Source organism: Abramis brama (genome assembly GCF_963993115.1).
Source record: "Abramis brama genome assembly, chromosome: 5".
Taxonomy (NCBI): Eukaryota; Metazoa; Chordata; class Actinopteri; order Cypriniformes; family Leuciscidae; genus Abramis; species Abramis brama.
This window is the reverse complement of record NC_139967.1, coordinates 3,208,006-3,227,833: the sequence shown is the minus strand read 5'-3', so window position 1 is coordinate 3,227,833 and position 19,828 is coordinate 3,208,006. Positions and strand designations below refer to the sequence as shown.

The following is a 19,828-nucleotide window of genomic DNA, read 5'->3' as shown; positions in this document are numbered from 1 at the left end:
GAGCGTGGCTGCAGTTTCGCTTGTCGCCAGAGGGGGCATAGTTCTGCAAAAACTCAGAGACTTGCGCAATGCATCTTTAAAATCTATTATTTAATGGACCTGAGCTGACAAAGATGAATAAATACTGTAACATATGCATTGCTCGTTGTTAGTTAATATTAGTTAATGCATTAAATAACATTAATGCAACCTTACTGCAGTGTTACCATAAATACATTACAATTTAAATGTTTTTCCCCTTAAATTCTCATTGCATTAAATTGATGTTTTTATTTTTCTCATCGACGATCCCTATTAGATGCTCATTAGATACTGCTATTACTGCGATGCAAGTATTTCTTGCATTAAAGTAATGAATTTGGCAAGAAATGTGTCTCGCAAATTCTAATGCAAATAATCTTTCCGGTCCTAAAACCGGCTTATTTTATTTCTTTCGAGGTCAAACATGAGCTGGACTCATACTTTGAGATTCACTCATTTGAATATCACTGCAAACATTCACAACATGAATTCCAGCATAAGGCACATTTAAGGAAAGACATTCCCGTTCCAGTTTAATAGTGTTGCCGCGTTTATTAAGCGCACAAACGTTTTTGTAACTTGGACGTTTGCAATAAAAAGCTGAGTGTCTTTACAAAGATCCAGCAGCGCATGGATTCATCACAGCATTACAACAGATCTGTGTGATTGTCACAGTGTAGGAAGTGTGAGGCACTGTTACTTGATAAACGGCTCATTCCCACCAGGTCTTCCTGGTACCCAGCATGCCCAGGAACAGTGGATCGGCTCACTGGCAGGGATACCTGGTCCAGATGGGCAACACACCGGTCTCGTTGGCGATCCTCCAGTATCGCTCCCGCAGGAGAAACGCTCCGGCTTTGGGCTGCCGCTGCCGAGTGAAGATCCCTTTCTTATTCCCGACCACTCGAGTGATGGCTGGAGACAGAGAGAGATGAAACCATCAGGACTTGTAACGCTTTATGACCCTTTTAAATCAAACTAATAGCATATGTGACCCTGGACCACAAAACCAGTCACATGGGTCAGTTTTCTGAAACTGAGATGTATGCATCATCTGAAAACTGAATGTATAAGCTTTCCATTGATGTATGGTTTGTTAGGATAGGACAATATTTGGCTGAGATACAACTATTGAAAACTATTGATCTGGAATATGAGGGTGCAAAAAAATTTAAACATTGAGAAAATCTCCTTTAAAGTTGTTCATTTATGTTGGCGATTGTGCTGTATTCACTCACAAAAATGTATTTTTTATATATTTACAGTAGGAAATTTACAAAATATCTTCATGGAACATGATCTTTACTTAATATCCTAATGATTTTTGGCATAAAAGAAAAAACAATCATTTTTACCCATACTGTTGGCTATTGCCACAAATATACCCGTGCGACTCGAGACTGGTTTTGTGATCCAGGGTGTCATATGTGTGGGGAAGATCAATGTCTACGGAAACATCCTAAAGCGTAAAATGACTGTAAAAATAATATTTCAGCCTTTAACCCATTTTTAAAGAAAAGTAAGGATTCAAAATTATATGATATCTTTTGAGAGTGTGAACACAATGGCCAATCAGAGGCGTTTAAGAATCCACTCAACAGCGCTCAAAATGCTAGAGGGAAATGCTGGTATCGTCACATTTTTTAAAATTGAAATACCGACTTGGTACCGAAGTCGGTATTTTTGACAACACTATATATATACAACAATATATATATGTATGTATATGTGACCCTGGACCACGTCACCAGTCTCGAGTCGCACGGGTATATTTGTGGCAATAGCCAACAATACATTGTATGGGTCAAAATTATCCATTTTTCTTTTATGCCAAAAATCATTAGGATATTAAGATCATGTTCCATGAAGATATTTTGTAAATTTCCTACCGTAAATATATAAAACGTTTATTTGTGTGAGTGAATGCAGCACAATCGCCAACATAAATGATCAACTTTAAAGGAGATTTTCTCAATGTTTCGATTTTTTTTCACCCTCAGATTCCAGATTTACAATAGTTGTATCTCAGCCAAATATTGTCATATCCTAACAAACCACACATCAATGGAAAGTTGGTGTATATATCTCAAATTTAAAAAATTGACCCATGTGACTGGTTTTGTGGCCCAGGGTCACATATACACATGATGAAGAGATGTAATTTAGGCTTTTCTTCACATATAAACTGTTCTCGCGCATCAAGCAAGCACGGTTGATATTCTGTTTATGTTCGCTGATCAATGTTTATTTGTGAATAAAAGCCTAAATTCAATCTTCATCATATAAAGCGATCAAAACTCTCTTCAGAACATTTGGACTAAACCGCTCAATTAATATGGATTCGTTTTACGATCTCTTTATGAACTTCTTGAAGCGTTAAAGTGGCATAGACTGTCAATGGAGGGACAGAACGTTCTCAGATTCTATAGTAAGTACATGTAGTTAATTATGATTACTCAGTACATAAATGTATAATTACACTGTAATACTGACACCTTCAAATAAAGTGTAACCAGATCTTCATTTGTGTTCTGAAGATGAACGAAAGTTAGGAACGACATGAGGCCGAGTAATTAATGACAGAATTTTCATTTTTGGGTGAACTAACACTTATAATAATCAATCAATCACATTAAGCTCTATATCGTGTTTCCAATTTTTCTGTCCCCAAATTTAAGATCTCTTGAAAATGATAATTAAGATTCTTCTTATATCACTTATGATATGTAAGACTTTAATCAAACTGAATGAAGCACCTGAAGGGACCCTGTGGATGCTTTCCTTCAATTTCAAAACTACGAGTTGCATGAAAATGTACAGATAAAGTCTGGCGGACCTGCTGATAACCAGCGATCCATTCTGGCACGTGTTCATTCTTTCATCAAAAGCGTGCGTGAGTGAACAGTAAACGCCTGTTGATGTGTTCCAGAAAAACTTGTTCGGATCAAAGGGAAAAGGCTGTGGTTATTTCCTACTTTGCGCCGTCATGAAGTCGGCAAAGTTCCAGATCAGTTCTCCTATGACGAACTCCTTCCTCTTCTGGTCAAACACGTTGTGGTAGTTCTGCAGGACCGTCTTCTGATACTCCTCTGAGAACATCATAGGCGGATCCTACAGGACAACACACACACGACAAACCAGGTTTGAGTTTTCACACACCTGTCAATGATGGATAAACAGAACAACCGCAACTATGAAACTGTAAAAAAAAATGTTTTTTAAATAATATATATATATTATATATAAATAATACAAATATTCTTATATCATAAATGATTTGCATAAATGTATGATTCACTTATAATATATATATATATATTGTTAGTTTAACTGCTTTTATTCTTCCCATTTGTAAGTCACTAAATGAATAAATGTAACATTTCATATATATATATATATTTACACACACACACAATATATATATATATATATATATATATATATATATATATATATATATATATATATATATAATATTTAAATTCTCAAGACAAAAGATTTGCATAATTCCTTTATTGAACCAAAAAATATATAACCCCCCCTCAAATTCAGTGTATAAAATATCCATAATCTTATGATATAAAATCTGATTTGCATAATTGTTTTATGTAGATATTTGTATATATAGACCTATTTATCATAGAAGTATAGCATAGAAGTAAAAAGTCTAATTAAATAATCTAAATATCATATCTAAATATATATATATACAATAAATGTTTGTAAAACAAAATGTCTAATATGCATAATTCCTTAAGTGAATAAAAAAAATCTATATCTATATATTTCAGTTAAAAAAGTATATAAAATATAACTTCTTACGACAAAAGTTCTGATTTCTTTAGTGAATCAAATGTCTATTTTAAATATATATAATATTCTTACGACACAAGATCTGATTTGCATAATTCCCTTTAGTAAGTGCAGCGCGTGCAAATACATGATGCCATCAGCAGGAGCAATTCATTCTTACCCAGTGAAGCCAGACAGGCTAGACAAGGTTCAAATGAAGCATTTAATGAAACGTGTGCTCAGACATGCTCAGATTATTGTGTTTCGTATAGACCTTATGTAGCTCCGCCCCTTTTCAGCGCGGCGCTCGTTGTCTTTTGTCTTCCGGTCTGTATTTTCACAGCGATCTTGCATATTTATGAATGAATGGCTCGTTTTAAATTTTCCCGGTCGACTGACATTTGTTAAGTCATCTGCTTTAAACACTACAATCCTCATGATAACTTTCGTTAACTTTACATTAAGTAAATCTGTGGAAAACTGTAGGAACTTTATACAGCTTTTTACAGCGGGTGCCATTGGAAACACGGCGAGTCCGTCCCTCACAGCCTCACTTTCATCCCTGTCATGGCGCTGCTCTGAATAAGGTCTATTAATGTGGACTTACGCTGTGTAGACCAGCAACAGCATCCGCTCCGTACTCGCTCTGGATTATGGGCTTCTTGTATTTCCCATACCAGTTATCAAACTGAGTGCTGAGCTGAAGACCGATGACCTCTGTGTGACCCGGGTCATGATACCACGAGAAATAGCTGTTTACACAAATAACGTCCACATACGGGGCCTGAGGATGAGAACACGTCAACACAAACAGCATTTATAACACAGTAAAAAATATTAAAAATAAATACATACACATACATATATATATATATATATATATATATGTTAGGGGCGTAACAATATATCATGTCACAATATACCGCAATACAAAAATGCAACAATATTTATCATGGATAGTGACAATATGTATTGTGTATAGTTTACCCAAAATAAAGTTTTCAGTGTTTTAGTGTCAGTACTACATTAAACTACTATTTACAGTGCTATGCATAAGTTTAGACACCCATGCTAAAGTTGACTAAAAAGAGGAATAAAAAATCATCTTTTGGAAATTGAACTTAATGCCTTAATTAAAAAAAATCCAACCTTTAAGGACACCAATTTTCTTTTTGAATGAATAATGTATCGTAAATAAATAAATGTTCTTCCTTAAAATACAGGGTGCATAAGTCTGGACACCCCTATGTTATACCTAGAGATTGGCATGGGGTACTTTCCATAAGATCATCTCTCAATGCAAATCAATCCAGCTTTTAGGCTAACTGAAATAAAACCATGCCAATCTCTAGGTATGGTGAAGGCTATGTGATGATGTGGGGCTATTTTAATTCCAAAGGCCAAGGGAACTTTATCAGGATGCATAGTATCCTGGATCCATGAAGTAACTGGCCTTTAAAAATAAAAATCTGCCTGTCTCTATGGGAATTTAACATAGGGGTGTCCAGACTTATGCACCCTGTATTTTAAGGAAGAACATTTATTTATTTACGATACATTATTCATTCACAAAGAAAATTGGTGTCCTTAACCCTCTGGGGTCTAAGGTGTTTTTGGGGTCCTTGAGATGTTCTGACTGACATGCCCTGACATTTGTGCTTTTTTCAGTTGCTTATAAACATATTAATGGCAAAAAAAAATGCACACTATTTAGCACAAACAGGGCTACCATAATATGTGAGCAACAAGAATGTACATGTCTGCATTTTTGAGAGAATAATGTTTATTCGTGGTTACTGAAAAAACTAAAAACTAAAGTTTCTGAAATAAGACCACAAAACACATACTAAATATGTGCCAATAAGAATAATGTCATCGCCTAGTGTTTTTTCTTCAAAATGATGTGAAAATCACCCTGCCTAATCATTCACAGAACACAATACATTGATTTGAATTTTGCAAAGCACTTTCTGTTTGGAAAGGCAATATTCGAGTGGGCGTCAACGATCATGCATATTTAGTGGTTCACACCTGAGGAGACAATGGGGCCCGCATACTTAATGAGCCATTCATTCAGGTGAGTCACTGAGCCACAAGAATGCAAGAGCAACAGTTGGAAGCATCTCAATTCTTTTTTATTTTTCCACAAATTGTGCTTGCAAATTGGCCTATAATATCCAAGGAAAACATGTCTAGTAATTGTGCAGTTAATTCTCATACTGTATTTTCAGTTTTGGAATATTTATCCTCTCCCCAAATTTGTCACTAATAAAACACAATAAAAATTATTTAAAGAAAAGGCTTATATTTACCTTTTAATAGTTTGTTTACATCTACCTTGTAAATATCTTTTTTTTTTATTAAAAAGGTTACAATTACAACAACAATTCAAGTGTAATCTTTTTTTGTAATTGGATTTTTCCTAATTTTTTTAATTAAGGCATTAAGTTCAATTTCCAAAAGATGATTATTTATTCCTCTTTTTAGTCAACTTTAGCATGGGTGTCTAAACTTATGCATAGCACTGTATAATGTTGAATATAATGTATAATAATGCAATGGGGGAATATCTGTGTAAAAAGTGGCCAAAATTATTTTAAATATATCTAGTCAGTGACGGAGATCAAGCATATTCGTCTAAAATAATTCTGTATTTTCAGCTTCAGAATCATGAATATTGTTATTCTGGTGTCTCTATTGTCCTGCATTGGGTTCCAGCACAAAGTCCAAGCCTATTCATTTACACACACAATGATTTATCAAATTTAGCATGTCAATCAGCAGTAAATGTTTTGTAAACCTTTTATCATATGTCTTGGAATATCGCAATAATATCATATTGTGAGTTCAGTATCGTGATGTGTATCGAATCGTGACATGAGGGTATCGTTACACCCCTAATATATAATATATATATATATATATATATATATATATAAAATCAGGTCTGTATGTTTGCAGTGTTCAGGGGGAAGTAAATTAATCTAAAGTAAACTTAAATGGTGCAGATCTACTGTAGTTCAACTCAACATGATAGCATGAAATATAAGATAAGACTTGTTTAAACAGCTGGAATAAGAAGGTCAGAAGGTACTAGGTTGTGAAATGATTACTTTGCAACATATTAGTTACTTAAAAATAAACGTATAAATGTGTAGTTTATGTCTCACCCCTAGATCTCTGGCGTAGTTACTGTTTGTGATGAATGTGACCGGCCGGGTGGAATCCAGAGATTTCGTATGAGACACGAGTTCCCTACGGAAAAATAACAGGAAAAAGAAAAAACTGGTTAAGACGTGTTTTCTGACACTACGAATTCAGTCCAAGTTTAGTACGAATTAGAAAATGACCTATTCTCCGTTTAAAAACAGGATTTAAACAGTTATTTGCCATTTTTTTCATGATTACTGCATAAGGAAGTCTCATTTTATTTAAAATAAATAATATATAAAAATAATATATAATGATTAATGATTCACCATAAGAAATTTCTGGCTGATTAAATATACATTTTTATTGATTTCTATGACTTTCCAGGACATGTGATACTTTATTTAAAGTTAAATATTTAATTGTTACTATCATTTATTTTTATTTAATTTATATCATAAACTTATTGTTAACATTTAATAACATTAGTTATCTATACGAGTTAACATGAACTAACAACGGAAAATACGTTTTTCAACATTTACTTATATATTAATAAAATCAAGTCGTATATATTTAATGGACATGAACTAACAATGACCAGTTGTATTTTTATTAACTGACGTTAACAAAACATTAAAGATTAATAAATACTGTAAGAAATTGCAGTTTGTAAAAAAAGTATTGCTCATTGTTAGTTAAAACATTAACTAATGGGACCTGATTGTAAAGTATTACCAAAGTATTTATTTATTTTATTTAATTAGTATTTATTTATTTTAATGAATTAATTCATATTATTTTTCAACCATTTATTATATATATATATATATATATATATATATATATATATATATATATATAATGGTTGAAAAATAATATTATTATATATATATATATATATATATATATATTTTTTTTTTTTTTATATATATAATATAATATAAAAATATAATATATATACACATATAATTTCCAGGTGTGAAATTTTACCATTTCCAGATTTTCTACGGGAAAGGGAACAAGAAACTAGTCAAACGTCAGTGATGCAGACAGAAGGGACATTAACATCATGGCATTAAGTTTAATATTGTACTAGTAAGCATTAATAATTCAAACGGATGTTATTTGCATCACTAGCATGCATGAAGAGCTAAAGCTGTTGAGACTCAGTGAATCGTACATTAGACCATGAGAACGTGGCGTCTTTAGGATGCTCAGGTATGTTAATGAGTGTCAGAGCAGGTGTTTCTCCCTGAAGACATTCTTCACACTCGCTGAACAAGACTCGACAAACAATCACACACAAACACCCTCATTATGATGCATTATTACTGTCAAAACAACAGCTTGACATGAACACAATGTTCATCCACCAAAACACACATGTAGACACAATTCACATTGAGAATTTTTGCTCTCTTAAAGGGATCATGACATGAGAAATCCAAATTTTCCTTTGATCTTTTGACATATAAGAGGTCTTTGTACCATTAAAACATCCTGCAAGTTTCATATCTTAAAACGTCCTCCTCATTATAAACAAAGCATTTATTTAATCAAGCTCCAAAAACAGTTTGTTTGGATATTGTAGGATCTGTGACGTCACATGGGCAAATACATTTGCATATGACCGCCTCCAGAGCAAAACATCGACGAATCGTTATAGATCATCACACCATAGGCTCCGCCCACTAACGTTCAGTCACTTAACGGCTGACTCGTGTCTGTCGCCAACAGGACAAACGTTCGCTTAGATGCGTCCAGTTTAAACAGATCGTTTGAATCTCTGTACAGACTTCAGGAGGATCCCAGTGTCGGAAACAAGTGGATGGTTTATTATAATGGCGTCCCGGATCACGTCGGAGGATTATATGTTTGTTCGGAGCATTTGACTGAAGATGGTTTTGTAAACGAGGCACAGTGTAATGGAGAGTCAGTCCGCTGTATTGGATCTGACAGCAGCTGCATCACAAAAAGTCAGTCAATTATTTCATAATGCTTTATATGGGTTTATATGGATAATATTTTACTCCTGAAATAGCGAGTGTTCATTGATACCGTTTCCTATGCAATGACGTTAGCCAATCATAACAGTGGCTTTTACTGAGAAGGCCTTGAAAACTGATCATTTCAGACAGAGGCTCAGAATGAGGGTTGAAAATAATATTTTTTCCGCATATATATATATACTGTATATACTGAAGGAACATTTTAAAAATAATAATAAAATCCATGTCATGACCCTTTTAAAACAAGATTTAAGACTTTACATGATTTGAATCACGCTACAACAACAGAAGGTCAGTGTTTCATCTGAAACCGTTAAATAAATCAATCATATTTAGTGTGTCTCACTTGAAATAGAGTCCCGCGGGCGGCATTTCAGACGCAGGCTCATTGGCCACAGACCACATGACCACAGAGGGATGGTTTTTATCACGTCTGACCAACTCTTCCATGACGATCAGGTGATGAGCCAGAGAAACGTTCCCGAAACTGTGTCTGAGGGCGACACACACACACACACACACACACACACACACACACACACACACATGCGCACACATGATCAAGATATAATAATAAAACCAGCTCATACCAAAGCACTTCAAATAGATTGATACCAAAGCACTTCGAATAGATTAAAATAACATTTGAATAAAAACATTGAAATAAAAACATTTGAATGTTAGATTGAAATATGAAAATAAAAAATACAAATGCTGTCTTGGCAATGAACTGAAATAAGTTTAAGCACTAAAACTGACAAAAGCTAAAACGGCAAAAAAGAATTATAATAATTAAAAAAAAAAAAATCACATAACTAAAATTAAAATGAAAACTAGAAATACATAAAATAAAGGCTAATTCAAAATATGAATAAAGACTACAATAGTATATAGTTAGTTCACTCAAACTAAATGTATTAAAAATCATTTTCAGTATTTGAAATTAAATAAAAATATTAGATGAAAAACTGAAATAAACATAAATTAAGAGCTAATTCAAAATATGAATAAATACTATCATATTTCATAAAAACGAGGTGGGAGAGAGACGGGGGATGGGATCGGGAAAGGTCCACGAGCCGGGACTCGAACTCGGGCCGCCCGAGCACAAAAGCGCTATATGTCGGCGCACTGACCACGAGGCCATTGGCACCGACCATATTTCATAAATAATACTAAAATAACATTGACTGGCCAAATGAATCAGCAACATTAGTTAACTATATTAGCTACCATGACCTAACAATAAAAAAAGCATTTAATAATTGTAGTTAATGTTAGTTTCAACATTTACTAATACATTATTAAAATAAAAAGTTGTATCTGTTAATATTATTAAATGGACTTGAGCTGACATGAACAAACAAACAGTGAACTGTTGTATTGTTATTAAACATAGATTAATAAACATTAACGTTAAGTGTTTCCAACTGAATCCTGTCAGACATGGATTCATTTCCTAAAATCATTCTAGACAGACGAAAAAAGGGGTAAAACACTGTGTTTCTGTGCCACACGTGTGTGAAAGTACTGTGTTTGCTGGGACGGCGTCTCACATCTCTTTAATGCCCACTCCAGGACACTCGTCTATAACCACGATGCCGTGACGGTCGGCCATCTGCAGGATCTCTTCGGCGTAGGGATAGTGACTGGTGCGGAACGAGTTGGACCCCATCCACTTCATCAGGTTAAAATCCTTCACGATCAGAGGCCAGTCGAAGCCTTTGCCCCGGATCTGAGACACAAACAGCATTCATCATAAACATCAAAAAACATAAGGTTCAATTAGTTAACATTGGTCAGTGGATTGACAAGCATTATACAACAGTGAGCCAGTGGTATTTTATATCATTGAGACAATATTGGAGTTTTTATTAATATTTTTTTAGTTTATATCATTTTATTTTAGTTAACGTTTATTTTATTTCAAGTAACAAATGTTTTTAGTTAACTATAATAACCCTGTAAACAAATACATTTGTTATAGTATTTATTAACCTTTGCTAAAAAATGTGTCAATAAAAATACAACTGTTCATTGTTCGTTCATGTTAACTAATGGAATCTTATTGTAAAAGTGTAAAATATTTATTCCATGAATCAGTTTCAATGCATTGATACAAAATTCTGAATCGATAAATAATTTGCTTGTAGCATTACTCAAAAAATGAAAGTTTCTGCATTTTAATGTGTTAGTTTATATGCAAGTAAATATTGCTGTTGATTCTTATATGTCATGGAAAACACAGAGATGTTAAAATTTAGATTTCCAGGTCTGAACTTTTTTTGTTTTTTTTAAATAAAATTAAATAAAGATAAATACATTTATTGGATCAATTAAACAAAAATAAAAAATAAATAAAAAATATAAAATAATACTTTTTATTAAAAAAATTGAAAATTAGAAAACCTGTATCTGACGTTATGTTAGTCAAACAAAATTGTGCCACCACAGTGTGTGTCCATCAGACATCAGCGATAATAACAGAACTACACACTCAGTGGGAGGATGTGGCGTGTGGTTGAGTTAATAGCTGCTATCAGCTGGTTTTACCAGACGCTTGGCTTTAAAAATACAAATGTGCTCTTAAAAGAATGTTAACACTAATTTTTATGATAAAAGATTCAACAACTCACGCAACATGTCTTGATGCAGTATGCGTGAAAATGTGCAAACATTAATGAGATTTGAGAGCTTTGATTATATGATATGCTATCAAATGATTTCAGAAGAATCTGAATATAATCCATGAGCCTTATAAACTACTTTATGAAACTTAATTGTGCTTTTTTTTGTCATTTGTGGAGCTTGAAAGCATCCAAACCTCATTCAGTTGGATAAGAGCATGTGATAAACATGTTCCACTGAAGACAGAAAGTCAAAAATGACATTCATTTCAAGGAATCAGTTTCTTTAAAATGGTCAGTGTAGGTATTACAGTCATTCTCAGCATAGAAACATATGAGAAAACTAATGAATTTCACCATTGTTGCATGATATTACTATAGCTTAAACGATTACTGCCAGTGTCATATGCTCATACATGTCTTTTTTGTATCTGGTTTTCTATAGGCAGCGTAAGAGCCCGTCAGTATTGTGTGTTGCATGAAAGGTGTGTGTTTGCTGCCCTCTGCTGACACTCACGTCTGCGTCCTCGTGCTTGTTGACCCCGTGGAAGTAGAACGGCTTGTTGTTGATGAGAAACTGTGTGCTGGTGACCTTAACCGTACGAATACCCACAGAAAGAGTGTAAACATCCGTCTGTCCGTCCTCTGCTGTAGCCTGAACCTACAAAACAGCAGAACAAACATGAGTTATTCAATCAATTCACTGAAACGCTTTGAACTGACTCACACAATTAATCTCTAAACTCATTCACATTAGTTAACATGAACTAACAATGAAAAACACTCCTAAAGCATTTATTAATCTTAGTTAATGTTAATTTCAACATTTACTAGTACGTTATTAAAACCAAAAGTTGTATCTGTTAATAATATTTAATAGACCTGTGCTAACATGTACCAATTAAACGTTTTATTAACTAATGTAGCAAATGCATTCCTCATTGTTATTGTTAGTTCATGCATAAACCAGCATTAACTAAATGCGACCTTATCGTCCATGTTATTTAAAATCTAGCGACACATTATGGCCAATATTAACAGAGCATTGTAATCAGTGCAATATTTGCTCATTAATTTTACATTTTACCAGGAAAAGTTTTTTTCTTTTACATTTATGCATTTGGCAGACGCTTTTATCCAAAGTTGCTTATATTGCATTTGATCAGTTTATGCATTCCCTGATAACGATTGCAAATATATTGTCATTATTAGACATGCACCCAACCCTAAGAAACACACATCTGACTTCATGTTAAAGTCACCATGAGATCAAAATGGACAATTCATGTTTTGTTTTTTTATTGCAGTATTTATTATAAAGTATTTATCTGTGCACATATTTTTATTTATTTATTCATGTGCCTTGTAATCTTGAATCAAAATAACTCTCCCTCTTGCAGCGACATCTCATCTCTTATGACGAGGGCGGAGCAACCTGTCACTCACATGAGATCAGCCAATAGCAAACCACAACCATCCAATCAATTCCCCATAGACAAAATCAATATAAACACACACACATGCATGTATATATTTAAGAAATATTTGCATGTACATACTGTAAATATATTTTTTATAATAATATATAATTCATGTATTTATTATATTTATTTATTATTATATTACTATATACATATTTTATATATAAATAACACATTTTTCTTAAATATATACATGCATGTGTGTGTATTTATATTTACAAAATAATTATACACAGTACACACATATATTATGTAAACACAAACTTTTATTTTGGAAGCGATTAATCACGATTAATCACGATTAATCGTTTCACAGTCCTTGTTCTAGAAGCCGTTTCACTCAGATATACGTCACAATAGGGATGGAAAGATTCGTGCAACTTCCGTTTCATGCCGACACCATCACAGAGCAACTTCACTGACCTCCATGGAGTAAAGGTATCCTGGGTTTTCGTGCATCAGGTACGGCCACCAGAGGTTGACGTCAGTGACCTTGAGGATTCCTTGGGAGCCATTAGCCGAAGCCACACATCTGCCGTCCTTTGCAGAGAGCGTCACTTTCACAGCAGCTTTAGAGCCGCCCAACACGGACACATTATAACTCACCAGCCCTAAATCACAGGACACACATATGAACAGATGAATTAGGACTAAATCAATGAACATTTTAAACAAATGCATCAGGTCTATTCACGTGACATCACACTCTTATAGGAACACCCACATTAAGGGTTCAAAACAAGGCTTTCCTCCATTGACCACTAGGTTTGTATTAAAGGGATACTTCACCGATTAGCATTAAGCTTTGTATCAGTAGAAACCCGGTAGTATTCTGGAATGACCGTGCTTCCCTCCCTCATGTCCCCCTGAGACCAGAGATTTCTGTATTGTGTGTCTGGAAAAAAACCTCAGATGACGCAAAAAATCGTCATTTAGCATCTGAGGCTCTTTTATCCAGAGGCGAGAGACTCCAGCCAGTAGGAGGAGCTCGTCCCGCATGTCTTCAACCCGCCCATAGGGGGATCTCACGATAAAACGCCATCTTTTCAGTTTCGAGTCGACTAGTAGCCTAGCTGTATCATTTCTCCCGATACTGCCCTCTGTAACCGGTAGGCGTGGCTTGGGAGTGTCCTCGTAGGGCAGCGAAGCAAGTGCATTCTGGGAGTTGTTGTCTTTCATCCACATGAGCCAAAAATACATTTCCTGGCTTTTCTCAGTCTAGAAGGCACCAACTTCTAAAATAATTTCACATTTCTACTACATAAATGACCCAATTTAAATACACATTCATCTTTCCAGCGGTGAAATATCCCTTTAAGTGCTAATGTAGAGAGACAGTGATATTAAAAGACTAAATTCAGGATACACCCTATTGAGGATGCATGCTATATACAGGAAAGCAGATGAACCCAAATATAAACGCAACACACAGTTTCTCGTTGTTTTTCCATAGAAAACCAATAAAGAAAAGCGTTTTATAATGTCCCGCTATTTTTAGTGATTGAAATACTGCAGCAGGTGTTGTTTATGGATCACAAGTGCCTAAAACTTACATTTTGTTCACATATTTTTGAGGTCAAAATATTTGCAAAACTATGAATGGCCTAATGGCCTAATGTCCATTCCCACACAAAATAATACAATTCGTCCCTCAGTTTGTTAAAACACGTGAAAATCACACTTACACAGAACGTCTATAAATGTTCAAATACACTATAAAAATACTACATTTTGACTTTTCATTTTGGAAAGTGCTTCTGAGAAATGTTTGAATTCACACTTATATAAACAGAAGAGGGGATTTGAGGAATCTACATTTATGTACAAAATATTTTGCAAATATTATAATGTTATTAATCAAGTAAAACAGACTGAAGTCTGTGAAAGGTTATACCATTCATTATATGTTCTATGGTGAAAGTATGAGGAGCCACATCTTTTTCTGTAAGCCAATTCTCCGCTTACCAATGTTATCAGAGAATGACGTCTCCACTGTGATGTCATCAATGTGCACCTTTGGTGTCGTGTACATCAGGACCGATCGGTGTATTCCAGCGTAGTTGAAGAAATCAAAGTTAGTGTTCTGGACGAAGTAGCCAGCGGGGTATCTGTAAAAGAAAATGGTAAAGAAATAAAAAAAATTATATTTATCACAAACATTATTACACACACACGTACACGCACACACTCTCTCTCTCACACACACACACTCACACTCACATACTCACTCACTCTCACACACACACAGACAAAAAGTAAAAAAAGTATTCTCGTCGCTTCATAACATTAAGATTGAACCACTTTAGTCACATGGACTATTTTAACGATGTCTTTACTACCTTTCTGGGCCTTAAAAGTTGCAAAGATGTTGCTGCCTATAGGTGGTTCAGAAAGCTCTCGGATTTCATCAAAAATATCTTAATTTGTGTTCTGAAGATGAACGAAGATCTTACGGGGTTGGAACAACATGAGGGAGAGTAATTACTGACAGAATTTTCATTTTTGGGTGAACTAACCCTTTAAGCGTGAGAGCTTAATTAAACATGGGGAGAGTGTCGAGGCAAGCACAAGAAATGCCGGAACAATTGTGTGGCAAACATTGTAGTTGTGGTGCTCCTAGCTTTCTGAAGTTGGGAGCACCAGTACCTACCAAGTAAAAAAGTTAATTTTGAGCCCTTGAAAAGGCAGAGAGCCAACCGGCATTCACTCGACCGCTGTTACAGCCGTTTTCTGTTTTGTTTTTTCAGCTGATCTCCAATGACCCACACTTTGAAAACCATTGTCCTAAGGGAAAATTAAGCTCTTGGGAGACCGCCCTGGTGGCCAGTTTCTACAACTACCCGGTGCGAAAGCCCCTTTTGAGTTTGTGAAGCATTACTGGAACATGTTCAACACCAGCTGATATTTATTACAATGCTATTCAGACATTTTTAAAGGGATACTTCACCGATTAGCATTAAGCTTTGTATCAGTAGAAACCCAGTAGTATTCTCGAGTGACCGTGCTTCCCTCCCTCATGTCCCCCTGAGACGAGAGATTTCTGTATTGTGTGTCTGGAAAAAAACCTCAGATGACGCAAAAATCGTCATTTAGCTCATCAGAGGCTTTTTTGTCCAGAGGCGAGAGACTCCAGCCAGTAGGAGGAGCTCGTCCCGCATGTCTTCAACCCGCCCATAGGGGGATCTCACGATAAAACGCCGTCTGTTCAGTTTCGAGTCGACTAGTAGCCTAGCTGTATCAGTTCTCCCGATACTGCCCTCTGTAACCGGTGGGCGTGGCTTGAGAGTGTCCTCGTAGGGCAGCGAAGCAAGTGCATTCTGGGAGTTGTTGTCTTTCATCCACATGAGCCAAAAATTCATGTTCTGGCTTTTCTCAGTCTAGAAGGCACCAACTTCTAAAATAATTTCATAAATGACCCAATTTAAACACACATTCATCTTTCCAGCGGTGAAATATCCCTTTAAGTGTGATTTCAGTGCCCAAATACTTCTTTATGGCCGCTGTATGGACGTGTCTAACCTGGTGCGATCGTTCATGTACTGGATGGTTCCTGGTGGAAGCGTCTCTAGGGTTAAAGTGTTGTTCACTGCAATGGTGATCCGACATGCACTTCCGGTGCTCTTACGCAGGACGCCACTGATGTCCGACTCAAAGGGAAGATGACCACCCACGTGTTCAGTCATCTTGACCCCGTTCACCCACTGCAACATGGGAACATCAAAGAATCTGTGTGTCAGTCCTGAGACTGTGACTAACCAAATGAGTCAAAGACAATGGGCCCTATTTTAAAGATCTAAGGCATGGTATAAAGCACATGGTGAAAGTGCACTTAGGTCGTGTCCGAATCCACTTTTGCTAGTTTAACGACGGGAAAAATGGCGCATGGTCTAAAAGGGTTGTCTCTATTCTCATGATGAGTAATGGGTGTGTTTTGGGATTTACGTGCATTAAACCAATCAGAGTCTCATCTCCCATTCCCTTTAAAAGCCAACTGTGCTCGCGCCATGGCGGAATTTGCAAGCGGAAAGACTGAACACTCGTGCGTGAGGTTAAAGCTGTGTGTGTGTGTGTGTGTGTGTGTGTGTGTGTGTGTGAGAGAGAGGTTAAAGCTGTGTGTGTGTGTGTGTGTGTGTGTAAGAGAGAGGTTAAAGCGCAAGTAGAACATCTACGGGACAAGCCGGATTCCACCATATCTTTATGTACACAATTAATAATCTTTTACATTGTAATCCTTTTATTTTTAATATTTGGCATGTTTGAGTGCTGCTGTGTGTGTAATAAGCAGAGTTTGTGTATAATAAGCAGAGTGTATGCGCGTTGTGGACCCTAAAGGCGCATATTACTAATGCGCCCTTTAAATAATAATAAAAAATATTGCGCCATTGACTTTAGACCAGGTTTCAGTCGGTCAATGGCTCAGTCTATTTCTGTTCCTCAAAATAGCAACGCTCCAACAATGCGCCAGAACACACCTGGTTTTCAGACCAGCAGCCCATGGGCGCACAGATGCCTTTGCTATTTAAACAACGTGGCGCAGGACGTGAAAATGATAGCGGCGTCGGGCTGAAACTAGCAAAACACACTTGTATCGCGTGTGGCGTATATTAGGGCCCAATGTGACACTTGCACCAGATTACAGACACGCAAGAACCTGTGACAAATGACAAATCAATCTGGAAAGTGTATGCATGATAAAACACAGAAAAGAATCACTGATGGGAATCTCATGCACTTACAAGCACAGAATAATAGTGAGCACTTCCAACTCGGAGCATGATCCGTGTTCCCTGATCCTGGATCCAGCGCGCAGGCACCCACACTTCCTTCTCATACCAAACCCAGCCAATGAAATCCCTGATTTTGGAGTCTTGTGTGATGTCATTGTAGCTGGACGGCACCGGCATGTCAATTACTGGACCCGTCTGGAACAAAAAAACACCATCAAAGACATAAACACATAAAATCAGACTCAAACTGCAAAATATCAATGATTTCATGCTTAATATGCAACATTTTATATTGGAACAACAAGTTGGCTGACTATGTTTACTACTTTGGCAATAGCCTCTAATAAAATCAACACTGTTTCCATGAATATAACAACATTTTATTCTGATCAAAACATTTAGCACTCTTCTTAATAAACTTAATAAACATTTTAGTACCTACATAATACAGTATTTACTATAGTAGAAAGTAAAGAACAAACTTAATAATGTAACATAATAGATTCTAAATATTTTCCAAATAATATTTTCCATATATATTTTGGGGGGTCTTTATCCTTGAAAATATATAGATCTGCCTTTTAAATTTTAGAAGGGGTTCCTGAAACATGATCATTTTATAAAAAAATTTAAACAATGAAAAGTTATGATATTAAAAGAATGAATAATGCACAATAATAAAAATTATTAAAACGTTTTTTAGTAGATAAATAAATAATATGATACATACACTTCAGTACTATAGTATAGTAGAAGTTGAAAATAATGTAACAAATAATATTTTACACATATTTGTTTGGGGTCTTTATTCATCAAACTTTTAGGATGGGGGTCCCTGGCATGAGTATGATGGTATTTAGCATCTAAAAGATTGAAAAACCTTGCATCTCTTTATCCAGTAACATTTCCATATACAGTGGGGTCCCAAATGTCTGAGATTTTGTTTTATTTAAAACAATGTGATAATGTATGCAATATTTATAATGTAAAAGTTAAACAAAGAAAAGTTGTAATGAAATTAATAATGCACAATTTCTATGTGAAGCTCGAGATGCTCTTAAAAACATGTCAAACTCGACTTTTCACTCAGATTATGGTGCTGATAGTGTAATAGTGTATCTGTATTATTATCCAGCTGTGCTGCGTCAGAGCTCACGTGACCTCCGCTAGTGGACTCTTGAACCACTCCTTCTCAAAGCCTCGGTTCCGCTCCGGAGAAAGATCCGCTCTGAATCTCCACAGGCCGCTCACATCTTTCACTTCTCTGGAGGGAGAGTCTGTGGGGAACAGCATCCCGCCCTGCAGAGACTGACACACACTGCAGACAGCGGCCAGTAACACACACTTGACCACAAGCCCCTCTCCTGTTGAGCCCATCACGCGCGCGCTGCTAAACTTCTGTTTACACTCACACTGCGTCTCTTCACTTCCGCGCGTGACGTCATTCACGCGTGACATCCGCACGGTCAGAACGTTATTTGATTAAAAAAAAAAAAAACGTAATGTTTGATATTGCTATAACATGCGTTTTTTTTCACGATTTGTCTTATAATTATATGATTTTACTCTACTTTATATGAAATAGGACAAAAACAGTGGGTTAAATACGCTTCCCGCGCTTCGATGGTTCAAATTTTAACGGTCCAGTGACAGTCAATGGTCAGACATCAATTACTTCACACCAAAAAATACAATTTCGAGAGGCCTGTGTAAAAGAATAATACTATAAAAAAATATATCTTAAATAACTGAAATATAAAACCTCAAAAGTGCAGCTGTCATGTTGACCACGAGGGGGAGACAACATATTACTTACTTACGTTCACCGCGTCACACTGTCAAAGCATTGATTTGCATACCTGCACGCAGAATAATGATTCTATCATGGCTATAGAAACCATATGCACATATAAACTAACCAGTGTGACTTAATATGATAAAGTCTCAAAGGTGAGCTGCTCATGGACCTTGCACCTGTATCATACTGTATATTGTGGCAAACTCCAGTTAAAAAGATT

At 35.7% G+C, this 19,828-nt stretch overlaps 1 protein-coding gene across 1 annotated transcript; it reads right to left on the bottom strand.

Moving 5' to 3' along the window:
- Positions 1 to 244: 244 nt before the first annotated feature.
- Positions 245 to 19,238, bottom strand: gusb (glucuronidase, beta). Its single transcript, XM_084115140.1, has 12 exons — positions 18,972 to 19,238; positions 17,820 to 18,005; positions 16,603 to 16,784; positions 15,049 to 15,191; positions 13,507 to 13,694; positions 12,120 to 12,263; positions 10,532 to 10,710; positions 9,322 to 9,468; positions 6,984 to 7,068; positions 4,421 to 4,597; positions 2,997 to 3,132; positions 245 to 936 (listed from the first exon to the last, which is right to left on the bottom strand). The coding sequence occupies exons 1-12, from the start codon at positions 19,185 to 19,187 to the stop codon at positions 788 to 790; spliced, it is 1,932 nt and encodes a 643-aa protein (XP_083971266.1). The 5' UTR covers positions 19,188 to 19,238; the 3' UTR covers positions 245 to 787.
- Between the last annotated feature and the right edge of the window lie 590 nt (positions 19,239 to 19,828).

Coding starts and splice junctions, on each gene's coding strand:
- gusb (XM_084115140.1), bottom strand. CDS start 19,187: ATGGGCTCAACAGGAGAGGGGCTTGTGGTCAAGTGTGTGTTACTGGCC. Junction 9,469..10,531: donor GGAGTGGGCATTAAAGAGAT/GTGAGACGCCGT, acceptor TGTCGCCCTCAG/ACACAGTTTCGGGAACGTTT. Junction 4,598..6,983: donor ACTACGCCAGAGATCTAGGG/GTGAGACATAAA, acceptor TCTCATCCTCAG/GCCCCGTATGTGGACGTTAT.